The following is a 15759-nucleotide window of genomic DNA, read 5'->3' as shown; positions in this document are numbered from 1 at the left end:
ATGGCAGCTGACTGCTGCAAAAAGGGGTATAGTTTGCCTTCCTCTGACAGTTCTGCATCACAAAAGAACTGTTAGAATGGGAATATAGCTCTGTTTCTGAGGAAGCCATGACTGGAATCTCCTCTCAGAAATGCAGAGTTTCCTTCTTTTGTTAAAAAAAATCCCATGGAGGTTGTCACTCCTCATAAAATCCAATCCAAATTGTTAAAATAACAATACAGTGTGTGAACATGGAAAACTACAGGACTGGACAAGAGTCCACAATGTATCAGTTCAGACCAAAAGCACAACAATGGCTTCCAATTGACACTCTTTTCAATTCTCCCTTAAATTTCTTTAACTATCTGCCTTTTGGGGGAATCTACTACCCACTTTCACCACCTTCTGCATAGCCTAAATTTAAAAACATCTGTCATAGAGGCATAGAGGTATACAGCACACAATCAGACACTTTAGTCCAAATCGTCCATGCCGACCAGATATCCTCAAATAATCTAGTCGCATTTGCCAACATTTGGCCTATATTTCTCTAAAACCCTTCCTATTCATATACCCATCCACATGCCTCTTAAATGCTGTAATTGTACCAGCCTCTACCACTTCCTATAACAGTTTATTTCATATATACACCACCCTCTGCGTGCAAAAGTTGACCCTTAGATCCCTTTTAAATTTTTCCTCTCTCACCTTAAACCCATGCCCTCTAGTTTTGGACTCCCCTACCCTGGGGAAAATACCTTGACTATTCACCCTATCAATGCCCCTCATGATTTTATAAACTTTTATAAGGTCATCCCTCAGCCTCTGACGCTCCAGGGAAAATAGCCCCAGCCTACACGGCTTCTCCCTATAGCTCAAACCTTCCAACCCTGATTTCAGAGTTTCTGGCTATCTTTACTGCACTGTGTAGGTTCAATTTATGCTTTTAAGAACCTTGAATATTTTAATAAAATCTTCCCAGGATTTGGAATTTATAAAACTTTCACAATTATTATTTTTCTTTTAAAATTATAGATTCCTATCCTCTTCAAACAAAATAGCTTCCACATTCTGATCTTTTGCACATGTGATGTAACTGGTGAGTACAGTTTGGGGAAATATCATGAACAATCCATTGGAAATATCTGTGAGTTTGCTTTCCAGTTAGTCCTGAGTTCATTAAAACAGCACTGCTCATTGGTATGTTGAAGCACCTTTAGCAAAAAAAACCTCATCTTCGCTCCTGCGCATTAATCAATATTGGTAAAGAAAGTTATTTGCATATTCTTTTGCACTATAATTTCCAATCCAAGTTCTCCAAAAGTGGCTGAACCAATGTGCTGTACAGCCGCAACATGACCTCCCAACTCCTATGCTCAATGCACTCACCAATAAAGGCAAGTCTACCAAATGCCTTCTTCATTATCCTATCAACCTGCAACTCCACTTTCAGGGAACTAGAACCCTCACTCCAAGGTCTTGTTATTCAGCAACACTCCCCAGGACTTTATCATTAAGTGTATAAGTCCTGCCCTGAATTGCCTTTCCAAAATGCAGCACCTCACATTCATCCAAATTAAACTCCATCTGCAAACTAGAGAGCACAGGTTTAAGATAAGAAGGGAAAGATTTAAAAGGGACCTAAGGGACAACGTTTTACACACAGGGTGGTGTGTGCATGGAATGAGCTGTCACAGGAAGTGGTGGAGGCTGGTATGTCTACAACATTTAAAAGACATCTGGATGGGTATATCAATAGGAATGGTTCAGAGGGATATGGGCCAAATGCTGTCAAATGGGGCTAGATTTATATAGAATATCTGATCGGTGTGGACAGGTTGGACCGAAGGATCTGTTTGTGTGCTGTATATCTCTATGACTCGAGCGAGGATACAGTACAATCCACAACTTTTGCATGTTGCACTTTGACCACTAGATGGCAATAAGTGTCAGGAATCAAATACCTGCACATCAGTAATAAGTCTAAGTTCGGCTTTAATGCACAATACTGGCAACAGCTATTCCAACAGATGACCAGAATGTCAACAAGGCCAATTGGTTAAGTGGTTGCAATTATTTAGTTCATTCAAAACCATGCAATCGCAAGGATGCACAAATTGCATATCTGCATCAAATCAGACACCTGGAACTGGTTGGGTCCTCTCCTCCCAGCCTGAGAATTTGTTTGACACAAACCTTTTAATAGGATTTGTTGTGTATATTCTGTTTCCCCTAAATGGTGTGTGCGCCTGGAAATTTATGACATGACGCTGATCATGCATTGCCATCTGCCTACTACACCTCTCTCAGTCGAGGAGTGTGTAAGTTACCACTTCCTCTGAACAAGTCTACCTGAACTGAAGGGTGCACTCTAACCATTGGTCTAGCATAACAGAAAAATGCAGAATTGTTATGAATCAATTCAGATCAAAATTTTAATTAGTGCATTAACCTGTTTGAGGGTGGAGCAGCAAAGTGTCTTTGAATAGCAAAGAGTTTAATTGCAGAGAGAAATCTTTGGAAAAAGTACAGAACTACCACCCAATGCATAAACACACCCAACATTCAATAAGGGAACAAAACAACAGACAAATCACCAACTGATATGAGGACGCCCAAAGTCCTGGCTAAACTTGAAATATCAGACACATTTCTTACTTGCATCGCTGATCTGCTTTATCCAGAAGAGGAGTAAGTTTGAGCAAAAATTCAAAAGTAGTATTCACATCTTCAGCAAAGTCCTGCACACAGAGTAAGCACAAAAAAAAACCATCAGGGTAACAAGAAATTTAACTTGTGCCAATTTCTTTTCTTGTCCAGATTACCTCTTTTATAAAAAGTGAAAGAACTGCGGATGCTGTAAATCAGGAACAAAAACAGAACAGAAGTTGCTGGAAAAGCTCAGCAGGTCTGGCAGCATGGGAAGAAAAGATCAGCATTAACGTTTTGGGCCTGCTGACCCTTCCTCAGAACTGCTGCCAGCTCTGATGAAGTGTCATCCAGACTTGAAACATTAGTTTGCTCTCTCTCCACAGATGCTGCCTGGTTCGATGTGATTTCCACCAACTTAATCTGCCTTTTATCTGCCATTAAGGAACTTGTAGTGTTTGATACTGTTACTGATGAAACATCAGAGTGGTTTGTATTTATTTAGTGAATGCAAATCCCTGAAGCCAAACACATTTGTTGAGTTTAAGGCAATTAGTCTGTACAGGGGCCACACCTCAGTAACTTGCACCACTGATTGTGGCTCTCCGCAAGTGCACAAGGGGTTTGCACTGAGAACCCAGCAGTGGAGGTTGACTGTACAATGACCGTGGCTTGTCCTGAGCCAGTTTAGCAAGCACCATTCTGGCCATGGTCATTCAAAACCTGCCATTACAGATGGGATTTGTCACAAGGCAATCGTTAATGAGTGCCCATGTTTCCTATTCCTTGATCCAAAGGATGTGAGTTGGTTGATGTTGCTCAGGATATTTGCTCTATATTGGGCAGAGAATGGTGGGAGACATGAAAAGTAATTCAGTTAAATTACATGAGAACAATATGAATCCATGGGTAGAAAGAGCCATTGATTTACATTCAACAAACTGCATCACTTTCAGTTTTTTGCAAGAATGATTGTGAGGTCGGGCAACTGTAGAAACTTTGGCATTTGTCACAATATAAAAGTTCCAGGCTTGCTTGTTATACACTGGACTTGAGTAAGTCGGTACTTAACAAGATAATTATAACGAAACTTAAATATTTCTCTGCTAATTATTTACAGTTCAGTGACTCAAAACCATTAGTTCACAGAAATAAAATTATTTCCATCGGATAGTGGGTGTGGTACAGCTAATTAGCAATTAAAAGCAAGGCTTAAATTTCTTTGACGTTTCCACCTGGATCTTTTCCGAAGTTAAGAAATGCTTGTGCAGAAGATGCAGGAAGGCCTGGTAAAGTTCCCCTGAATTAGCCTCAGATTTTGCAGATCACTTATTAGAAACGTGGGGGAGACCACGTTTTCAGGTTTTTTGGTGTTTATTCAAAAAAAAATCTTCTTAAAGATTGTTCCAGTTTGATTTCCCTGGTTCAGGATTTTGGATTCCTCCAGCGGTTCTAGCCACAGCTTCTGTTATGATGTTGCAGTACCAATAAATTTGCTTTGAATTGTTTCTCTGGATTGTGGTGAAATATAAATCATTGTTTCACGCTTCTGTTCATTTAGTCAAACAGAGACGGCAATTGTCGTCATTATTCTGGTTGATTACAGATGGGGTGCTCGCAGTGAATTGACACAGCATGTCCCTCAGCTCAATAGCAATTAGGGATGACCAAGAATGTTGTAATCGAGTCATAGCGTCCTACAGTGCAGAGACAGGCGCTTCAGCCCAAACTGGTCCATGCCAACCAAAATGCCCATCCACGCGAAACCCATTTCCCTGCACTTGGCTCATATCCTTCTGAACCTTTCCTATCTAAGTATTCATCCAAATACCTTTTAAATGTTGTTAATGTACCCGCCTCAACCACTTCCGCTGGCAGTCATTCCCTATGCGTACGACCCTCTGTGTAAAAAAAAAAAGTTGCACCTCAGTTTCCCATATATTCTTTCCTCTCCTACCCTAAATGGATGCCCTGTAGTCCTCGATTCCCCAGTTCTGGGCGAAAGACTAATTGCATTCACCCTATCCACGCCTCTCATGATCTTATACAGTTCGATAAGATCCCCCCATAGTCTCCTACACTCTAAAGAAAAAAGTCCTAGCTTGTCCAACCTCTCCCTATAACTCAGTCCCTTGAGTTCTGCCAACATTCTTGTAAATTTCTTCTGCACATTTCCAGTTTAATAACATCATTCCCATAGCAAGGCGACCAAAACTGAACACAATACTCCAAGTGCGGCCTCACCAACATCCTGTACAACTGCAACATAACTTCCCAACTTCTATACTCAGTGCCCTGGCTGATGAAGGCCAGTATGCCAAAAGCCTTCTTCACTGCTCTGTCTACCTGTGACTCCACTTTTAGAGAACTGTGCACCTGAACTCCAAGGTCCCTCCGTTCCACAACACTCCTTCAGACCCTACCATTCACCATGAAACTCCTGCTCTGATTTGACTTTCTAAAATGCAACACCTCACACTAATCTATATTAAACTTCATCTGCCATTTCTGGGCCCACTTCCCCAGCTGATCAAGATCCTGCTGCAATTTCTGATAACCTTCCTCACTGTCCACAATACCGCCTATTTTAGTGTCATCTTCAAACTTACTAATCATGCCTTGTACATTCTCATCCATATCATTGATGTAGATAACAAACAGCAATGGGCCCAGCACTGACCCCTGAGGCACACCACGAGTCACAGGTCTCCAGTCTGACAAGCATCCTTCCACTGTTACTCTCTGCTTCCCACCTTCAAGCCAACCGTGTATCCAATCTGCCTGGTCTCCCTGGATTCCATGCGATCTAACCTTCCATAGCAGCCTACCGTGTGGAACCTTATCAAAGGTCTTACTGAAATCCATATAGACTACGTCTACCGCCCTGCCTTCAACCACCTTCCTGGCCACTTCATCAAAGAACTCCTACAAATTTGTGAGGCATGATCTCCCACAGACGAAGCCATGCTGATTACTCCTACTCAAACCCTGTCTTTCCAAGTGCATGTATATCTTATCCCTCAGCATCTTCTTGAGTAACTTACCTACCGCAGGTGTTAGGCTTACTGGTCTATAATTCCTAAGATCTTCTTTGCAGCCCTTCTTGAATAAGGGTACAACGTTCGCTACCCTCCAGTCTTCCAGAACCTCACCCGTGGCTAATGATGAAGGAAATATATCAGCCAGGGCCCCCGCAATTTTTTCTCTAGCCTCTTGCAGGGTTCTTGGATGTACCTGATCAGGACCAGGTGATTTATCCACCTTCGTACATTCTAATACTTCCAACACCACCTCTACTATGATATGGATTGTCCCCAAGATATTGACATTAACTTTCCCAAGCTCCCAAGTCTTCATGTCTTTCTCTACAGTAAACACAGAGGAGAAATATTCATTGAGGGCCTCGCCCAACTCCTGTGGTTCCACACATACATGTCCACTTTGGTCCTTGAGGGATCCTATTCTCTCTCTAGTTATTTTTTATAGTTAAAGGATCTCTTTGGATTCTTCCTAATCTTCTCAGCCAAAGCTATCTCATGCCCCTTTTCGCCCTCCTGATTTCCTTCTTCAGTATACTCCTGTATCCCCCATATAACTTCAGGGATTCCCTTGATCCCAGCTGCCTGCTCCCGAGCCGTGCCTCCTTTTCCCTAGTCAAAGCCTCAATATCTCCCTACTCGTGCCAATCTTGCCCTTCACCCTCACAGGAACTTATAGACCTTGAAATCTAACTATCACACTTTTAAAGGCCTCCCACTTGCCAGAGGTCCCTTTGCCTGCAAACAAACTCTCCAATCAACCCCTGCAAGCTCCAGTCTAATTCCATCAAAATTCACCTTGCTCCAATTTAGAACTTGATCCTGTGGACTAGTTTGGTCCTTCTCCATAACTATTTTAAAATTAATAGAGCATTGGTCACTGGTCCCAAAGTGCTCCCCCACTGCCAGCTCAGTCACCGGCCCTCCCCTACTTCCCAAGAATAGGTCGAGTTTTTTCCCTTCCCAAGTAGGACCCTCCATATACTGCTAAACTTTCCTGAACACAATTAACAAATTCCACACCACCTAAGCCCTTAATACTATGGTAGTCCCAGTCTATGTTAGGAAAGTTACAATCCCCCATAATGAAAGCCCTATTTTTCCTGCAAGTCTCTGGAACCTCCCTGCATATTTGTTCCTCTAATTCCCATTGACTATTTGGGCTCTGTAGTACAACACCAATGACATCACCATCCCCTTCTTATTTCTTAGCTCCACCCACAAAACCTCACTGGATGATCCTTCAGTTACTTCATCTGTGACTACTGCTGTGATATTCCCCTTAATCAAAAATGCAACTCCCCCTCCCCTCTTTCCTCCATCTGAGTCCTGCCTAAAGCACATGTACCCTGGCACATTAAGCTGCCAGTCATGTCCCTCCCTTAGCTATGTTTCTGTAATGGCTATAATATCCCAACTCCACGTACCTATCCAAACCCTGAGTTCATCGGCCTTACCGGTCAGCCCTCTTGCATTGAAATAGACGCAATTTAATCCAACAGGCAATCCCTACTCCCTGTCCTGTTCCAGCCTGACCTGTCTCTTCAACTTGCTATTTCTGATTACTGTACCCCCTACCAGCCTCGCACTTGTCTCGCAGCTGTTGAGGATCCCACATCCCTGCCAATCTAGTTTAAACCCTCACAGCACAAGCAAATCTGCCCTCCAGGATATTGGTCCCCCTCCAGTTCAGGTGTAACCCGTCCCTTTTGAACAGGTCACCTCTGCCCCAGAAAAGATCCCAATGATCCAGGAATCTGAATCCCCTGCCCGCTGCACCAATTCTTTAGCCACGCATTCATCTGCCATATCCTCCTGTTCTTACCCTCACTAGCACGTGGCACTGGAAGTAATCCAGAGATTACTACGGTCGAGGTCCTGGTTTTTAACTTTGTTCCCAGCTGTCTACAATCACTCCACAGGACCTCATCCCTATTTCTACCTGTGTCATTTATGCCAATGAGGACAATAACTTCTGGCTGCTCACCCTCCCACTAGAGAATGTTCTGCAGCTGCTCTGAGACATCCTGGACCCTGGTACGCAGGAAGCAACACACCATCCTGGATTCCCGTTTGCGGTCACAGAATGTCCTGTCTGCTCACTAATTATCAAGTTTCCTATCACTAAGGTCCTGTTTACCTTTACCTTTCCAGTTGAGCCCTTGTGCCACCAACCTGGCTACTGAAGCTTTCCCCTGATTGGTCATCCCCCCATACAGTATCCAAAATGGCATACTTGTTTTTGAGGGGAATAGCCTGGTTAGCGATGCCCATATCCCTTAAAAGAATACAAAACATCTAACTGATGAAGTATTGATGAGAATGTATTTTCCAAATGACAAAGATTGTGTTCACATGCGGAACACATTTGTGCTGAATTCTGCTGTGTCTGATTTTCAAATCTGCATTAAGTTGTTTATTTTAAATGGACTAATAAATAGAATTAAAAGAAATAAAAACCGAAAGGACTGCGGATGCTGTAAAGCAGAAACAAAAACAGAAGTTCCTGGAAAAGCTCAGTGCGTCTGGCAGAACCTTTGAACAGAAATCAGAGTTAACGTTTCGGGCCTGTTGACCCGCCCTCAGATCTGCAGAGCTTTTCCAGCAACTTCTGTTTCTGAGTTAAAAGAAATATTGTACTAGTGCGTTAAACATACATAGGCAAATCTGCTGTACCGTGCCAAAACAAAAGGAATGAAAGTACATCCCAGAAAACAAGTAATCTTTCTCTTACCATCACCATACTCCCTCACTGCTCCTCTCAACTTTCCTCCAGCTGGCTCAGAATTCAAAATATATTGTTCAGCATCATCTTTCCCCTGTTCTTTAAATCAACTCTCATCATACTGCCTCCTATTATTTTCATGCATATCAAAACTGCGAAATTTTTTACCTCCTTCAGTCTGTTTTTTTTCCTATGAACTAATCTCATCTGGCTGCTGAGATTGGCTAAATTACTGTCAATGAGCAGGGTGAAAATGTTATTGGAAGAATAACCCAAAATAAATAACAACTTACTTTATCACCAAGAGGGTATTTCTTAAGCTTCAACAATGCTTGTGGAATCTGCAAAGAATAGGTACAAGTTATTTATGTTGCCATCATTGCTTCCAAACAAATTCTTGGAAATCTTTGAAACTCCAGGTAAAGAATGCTTTCCAATAAAAAAAATTATCTAACTCACTTCCAAGGTCTTAAATGATGCTTGATTAAATTATATATTGACTTGCTTTCTCTGCTATTCTTTGCACAAGCTAAGTTTGAAATGGAATTGGCTGGGTATGGTGACTGGTGTGGGAAAAGTGGGCTTGAAGAGTTGATAAAGCCAAACATGAGAAGCATTTAAAAATAAGATGCTACCATGGGAAAACATGATGGAATTCTGGAATGATGAGATGAAATGGGCCGAAGTATCTCAAATCAGTAGTGGTTGTATACCCTTGCTGAATTGTAAGACTAACAAATATGTCATTTTGGATAAACTTGGCTCCAGTTCCTATCATGTACATCAAACCAAGGAATCCCTACTAGAGTCATTAAGGTACAAAAGTGGGCCATTTGGCCATCAAGTCTAGCCTGATACACTGTCGAGCAATCCAACTGTTTCTCCACTCTCCAAGAACACCAGTGCATGGAGGTTTGAAGATTCCCAAGGCAGACAGCAGGCTATCTCATCTCACTGACTGACCGAATGGTTCAACTTGTCAGAAAATAACTGAATGCATTTCCTCCTAAAAGCTCAAACACACTTAGGGTCAAGTTTAACCCAAAATAATGCATACCTTTACAACTAGTGATAGAACATACAATTAAAACTGTAATAGAAAATATATAAAGCAAGCCCTTTTTTTTGTCCTTTCAGTCTATGGTTTATCATTAACCTCACACCATATTCCTATGTTATCTCCATACTCTTAAATATAAATATTCTGCTCAACCACAGGCATAGTATATACGATATATTCTAATTCCTTCATCTACTTAAATATTTCAAGTCTACATAGTTAAATATTTTCCTGTGATTGTGCAAGGTAAATCTATATGTTCAAGGAGGTAATATTGGGTACAACTTATGAAAGCACAAACATATTTTCCAGATATCAGATAGTATTTTGCTGTATGTAAGCAGGCTACAGCTTGTTGAGATATTTCTTTTGACCAATAAAGGTGCCAGAAAAAATTATAAGTAATTGAATACATTGTCTATATTTCTAGACACACACATGGAGCTGTGTAAGAAGACTGTATGTATAGCTAGTGTGGATGACACATGCTATAGCTAGTATACATCCTGGTCCTCTACAACACAAGGACACAGAGTTCATACCTAGCACCTGGAATTACAGCAGGAAATGCAATGTCATTAAAACTGCACTGTGTTACAAAAAGGCAATATAAGTTGTGTGAGTCATGAAATGAAAGATGATAGCTTTACTTTGAGGAATGTGAATGCTGTCCACTTTAACTCCTCAGTTCCTTCTGGGGATTCAATAAGACCAACAAAACAGGCTTTCCAGATCTCCAGTAAAAAGAGAGGTGAGGGGATTCGCTAAGAAAAAGAAAAGACACAGTTAATGCTTCCTAAGAGTAAGCATTGTACGTTTAAAAAATAACTTTCTCTGACCAAAATCACTCGAACCACAACCTGATTCTCCAATATATAGCACTTCAATGCAGATGACACCGCAAAGATATCTGCACCTTGCTCAGTGCACGTCTGCATCAATTCCAAAGTCGGAACAGGCATACTTCATCAATGAAACTAAGTAAGACTTTGCTGCCAGCCCTGCCGGGAACATGTGTTGCGGTTAAAACAGTAAACTCAGTGATTTTGAATTGAGGGAGCACGTATCTATGCTGCCAGTTACCTGAATTTAGACTGCTATGACTGAATCCCTTAAAGCAATGGCAGAATCATAGGCTCATGGACTGAAGAAGCTATCCATGCTAATGCAGCTGGAGCTTACACTCATGACAACCTCCTACAGTGGAAAAGCAGTTCCACGAAACCCAACATAAAAACAAGGAGCTATTTTACTCAATGTTGACTGGCTGCACTCATACTTGCTTTCACAATTCTCCTAACCTAATAGTCATTTGGTGACTTACAGCTAACTGCCCAGCTTTGTTTAGTCTGGTTTAAATTTTAAACAAAGTTTAGCAACTAAGTGTCAATTATTACCCAATTTGTGCATTCTCTATAGTATCATTTCTACCAATCACAGTACACTTGCCAAGCAATGAGCAATCTCTTCTTGTGCAGTATAGACATTGTTTTTCCTGTACATTAGTATTCTTGCAAATTGTCCTCTTCAGTGCAAGATGAAAAGTTTCAACACAATGTATTTTCAGCAATACTCAGGCTTTTATCCTATTAACTGCAGGCTTCACAAGTTACCACAGTGTTATATCTTTGTGACTGTTCTTGGCCTTTGTTGACCACATATCTCAGGAGATTATGCTAGTTACAGCTCCTGACCCCAAAATCTATACCGAATCTGTTTGATTCAGACAGACAGCCTACTCTTTTCCCAAGCATTACGTTCTGGTATGTACAACAAAATCCAAATGTGGTGAAAATATTCTTAACAATTAACTATCAATCATTTTCTAACTTGTGCATTTAAATGTGCTTTCAATAATGATGCTTCCCCTATAATTTCTTTTAGAAGCTATCACTAATGACATAAAACATTATTTACAAAACATGATGTATTTGACCAATTAGTAACACAAACAATATTGGAAACTCGTATATCAGTAAATCAGCAGCCACCTGCATTATTTTGATATGAGTATAATTTTACAATTCCACAGGATTTCAATTACCTGCATCCTTTTCACCATGATTAGCTGTTCCACAAGTGACTGCGTGTCAGATGTGAGGTTCAGAGTCCCTTCCAACATGATTAGTGTATGAACAGTGGGGAACTCCATCTTCATGTTCTGCTCAGACTGAGCTGTTATAACTGGAATACTGGAAACAAATTATACAGCTTAATACAGAACTTGAAACTATAGTTCTTTATACAACATTGTAACTTTTAAGCAGATTTCAAATGTTTAAAAATAAATAATTCACGGAATTGCTCATATTGGTATTCAGGAAGGCCAATGGAATGTTGGCTTCTACTCCAAGAAGGATGGAGTCTAAGAGTAGAAAAGTCCTACTTGAACCACACCAGGAGTACTGTCAGCAGTTTTGGTCCCCTTATTTAAAGGTATCACTTCATCAGAAGCACTTCAAAGAAGGTTCACTAGTTTGGTCCGTGATATGGTGGAATTGTCTTAGCAAAGGCTAAACAGGTTTGGATTTACTGGAGTTCAAAAGAATGAGAGGTCATCTTATTGATAAATACAGGATTCCTAAAGGGCTTGACAGGGTAAATGCAATTCAAGACTTAGAAGAGCAGGAATTTCTTTTCTCAGAAGATTATGAGTCTTTGAAATTCCGTGCCACAGTGAGCTGCGTGGGCAGAGTCTTAGTTATATTTAAGGCCGAGATCAGTATGGGAATCAGGGTTATGGGGAAAGGATAGGAAAGGGGATGTGAGGAGTCTAAGATCAGCCAGGATCATATTGAATGGTGCAGCAGACTTGAGGGGATGAACGGCCTATTATTCTCCCTGTTTCTCATGGTCTTAAGAGCTGAAACTGCTTCATTAAAGATTAATTTACACTAATATTGTGTCTTTCATGACCACAGAAAATCCAAAAGTATTCTAATGCCAATTAAGCACTTTTGAAATATGGATATTGCTGTAATGAAGGAAATGCAAAATCCAATTTTGCACATAAGGTCTCCTAAATAACTCTGAGTAGGTCTGTTTTAATAATGTTGGTTGAGGAATAAATGTTGGCAACAATACTAGGGTGGGGGGGCTAACTCCCCTGCTCTTCTACAAATAGTGGAATAGGATTTTCTATGTCCACTTAGCAGAATAGATATAGGACTTCGGTTCATCTCCCAAGATGGGAGTGCAGCATTCGCTTAGTCCTGTCTTAGAGTAAATTTCATGCTCAAAGTCCCCAGAATTGAATTTGAGCTATCAATTTTATGATCCAAGAGATGAAAGCTGTATCCACTGAGCCATAGCTGGCATGCATTATAGCCTGCTAAAAAAGGAAGAGCATGTTCCACCAAATTTCTGTTAACTTTTTCTGTTGCATGCTTCTTGAGATTGTGAAATTTCATTCCAGCGAGCAATGATCTCAGTTGCTCTTTCAGCTTCAAGTTTGAAATGTACAAAACTTGTACTTCTGGATTCAAACTCAGATGAAGACAGGCCAATTGCAAATGGTACTAGTAGGTTATCACTAGAGAAAAGGGGATCAGCCTCACCTTTTAACCAATCCAATACACTCTTCTAGCCTCAGTCTGAGTTGCTGATTAGTTATCTTGTTGTGGTTTTCTGTAAGCTTTATGAGTGCCTGTTCCAAATTAGTCCATGTAACTAAAGGTCAGAATACATGAAAATGTTTCAGTTTTTGTCCATGAAAGACATCTTAATGTTCATCAGCTGTGCATCAATCACAATATCCAATCACTGAAAGCAACTGCATTGAACTGTTAATCTCAACAGAACATATTACATGCTACTTAAATGACAAATAGGATACCATTCTATGTTGCAAACTTAGAAATGAGCAAAATTAGAATTACGATGTAGAAAAAGACAACTGATCCCTCAAATAACACTTCTTAAAAGTACAGAAGGGGATGAGGAGGAAGGCAATGGAAGTTTAAACACAGTGATGCTTTTTACAAACTTGAAAAATATTTTATTAGCTCAATTAAAGGCACTCGCTCGTTGGCAAGTGAGTGGCCTATTCCAGCTTTAGCAGGTTCTCATACTGCAGTACAGAAATAAATAGCAAATTTCAAAACATCCTTCCATTTGCCCCAGTGTATGGTTCCATGGATGGAAGATACTCGGATTATTTTTCAACAGTCATTGTGTCCAAGTATGCACAGTGAATTCCTGCAGCTCTTCAATTGCAGAGGGCATCAGAGCTGAACCGAATTCTATTTTCAGAAGCAAGCACATGATTTTCAACAGCATACTGCATAGTAATCAGTAAGGAAAGGAAGATGGACTTCTACCAGTTTATCCCACGGCTACTCTGACTAAATACCAACTCCAGCTGGTGCATCTGCCGTGTCCCACTGATTTAGCAGGCTAGGGTTTGGAAACTGTTACCTTCCAGACTATTTAGGTTAGTACTGCACTGCCTGCTTCAGCTAATTCTTAAGCCATCACGAGTGCAGTCTTTTTTAATTACAGCAAAATAAGCAGATAATTTATCTGTGTCAGCAATTTAGTTAGGCACATGTACCTTGCTCTTCCAACCGTGCAATATGAAGAAGAGCTCGATTCTTCCTTCTGCTCACAGTCTTCTCAATCTGATTGATGCAGAGTTGGAGCTGTTCTTCCCCAGAGGTAGCATCGGACCCTTCCTTCAGCTTTTCAGTACAATAAGCAGCACACCTCAGCAACCATGCGAGCGTGCTCAGTAATGATCGGCACAGACTGATGCATTCTTCTGCTTTCCCATGGCAGCTGGAAGGTTAGAAAGCAACATCAGATTCTGGCATATCTACACTGAAAGTAATATACTAACAATACAGAAGAAAAGCAAAGTACTGCAGGTGCTGGAAATCTGAAATTAAAAAAACAAAGTGCTGGAGAAATGCAGCAGGTCTAACAGCATATGTGGAGAAAGAAACAAAGTTAATGTTTCAGGTCCAATGACTTTTCAAGAACAATGAACTGTGAATCCTGGAAATCAGAAACAAAAACAGAAATTGCTGGAAAAACTCAGCTATGACTTTTCTTCTTCCTCTTTCAAAGAAGAGTCATAAGACACATATTTTGTCAGACTTGCTATGTTTCTGCAGCATATTCTGTTTTTATTCCAATAATATAGGCATTATAGGGAATTATGTGAATTGCTGGCTCTGTCAAAATTGTTATACCAGGTCAGCTGAAAACTGATATGCAAAAAGTGCAACACTGGAAATTTGAAAAAGATAATTTCCAAAAATACAGAGGTTGGTCTGAAGAAGAAAACAGAAGCTATGACGTTTTTGGCTTCTATCTCTCAACACAGTCTGCCGAAAGGTAGACACGTAAAGCAGCATAACTTGGTTTTGTCTTCACAGATGCTGACTGACCAATGCATTTTCAGCGTTTTCTGTTTTCAAATTACTGGGTAAACTGACTTTTGTGGAGAATTATATAAACACTGAACCCAAGCAGAAGACCATGTAAAACAGCATACATTGCAATGATTATATGCCGGACCACCATACTTAAACAGAAAAACAGGCATCACACGCCAACAAAATGGTCTGCAAATCAATTTTATGGGTGGAAAGTAATGAAGCCACTCATCCGGGCAAATTCAAAATATATAAGACTCTTTTCTGTCATTCATTTCAACCAAACCAAGTCTGTAATCCAGTGTGAAGCTAGGGTATTTAATGTGTTTTGTTTTTAAAAAAAGAACATTGCAAAGCATGTACAAAATATAAGCTGGCAAAAATGTACAAAATTTAGTTTAATGAAATATAAAGTAATATATGTTGGATTCAGGAATGGCAGATGGCAAGACAATATGTAAGCTATTATGTAAATTAGCATGCACAAAAAACAATCAGAAGTCAAATATGACCTAAGCTATATCAGAAGAGGTGTGAAATATACAAACAAGGAAGTACTATTAAAATTACATAGGACTGGACATACTAACTTAACTATTATAATCAGTTCTGTGTGCCCTCTTCTAGTAATATTGATTTAGAGAAAGTCTCGTGAATTTGTTGTTGAATTATTATGGAGTGACTTAGCTATCACAAGAGAAGAGATAAATTTGAGTTATATTTCCTGAACATGAACAGCTTCAAGAGCAATTTCACTGAGGTGGTCAAAATAAGTTAAGCAGACAGGGTGGGAACAATTCTTCCCTATATGTCAAGAAATTCAGAATAAGGGACAAGATTTGTGGAATTGAAAAATCAATTTTTTCACATAAGGATTTATGGTGATGTGTAACATTACCCCAGAACATCTTCAATGCAGAACTAATGTTG

At 40.2% G+C, this 15759-nt stretch overlaps 1 protein-coding gene across 3 annotated transcripts in view; it reads right to left on the bottom strand.

Moving 5' to 3' along the window:
* med24 (mediator complex subunit 24) overlaps nt 1-15759 on the bottom strand; it is a 68432-nt gene that overhangs the window by 42989 nt on the left and 9684 nt on the right. For all 3 annotated transcript variants that reach the window (XM_020529944.2, XM_048614614.1, XM_048614613.1), the window contains 6 exons: nt 14004-14227; nt 13009-13120; nt 11496-11643; nt 10102-10215; nt 8685-8732; nt 2638-2720 (listed from right to left, as the gene is read on the bottom strand). In XM_020529944.2, the coding sequence (XP_020385533.2) occupies nt 2638-2720; nt 8685-8732; nt 10102-10215; nt 11496-11643; nt 13009-13120; nt 14004-14227 (729 nt within the window). The remainder of the gene's footprint in view (nt 1-2637; nt 2721-8684; nt 8733-10101; nt 10216-11495; nt 11644-13008; nt 13121-14003; nt 14228-15759) is intronic.

The sequence above is a fragment of the Rhincodon typus genome, chromosome 30, assembly GCF_021869965.1.
Source record: "Rhincodon typus isolate 14 chromosome 30, sRhiTyp1.1, whole genome shotgun sequence".
Lineage (NCBI taxonomy): Eukaryota > Metazoa > Chordata > Chondrichthyes > Orectolobiformes > Rhincodontidae > Rhincodon > Rhincodon typus.
This window is presented reverse-complemented; position numbering and strand designations above follow the sequence as displayed.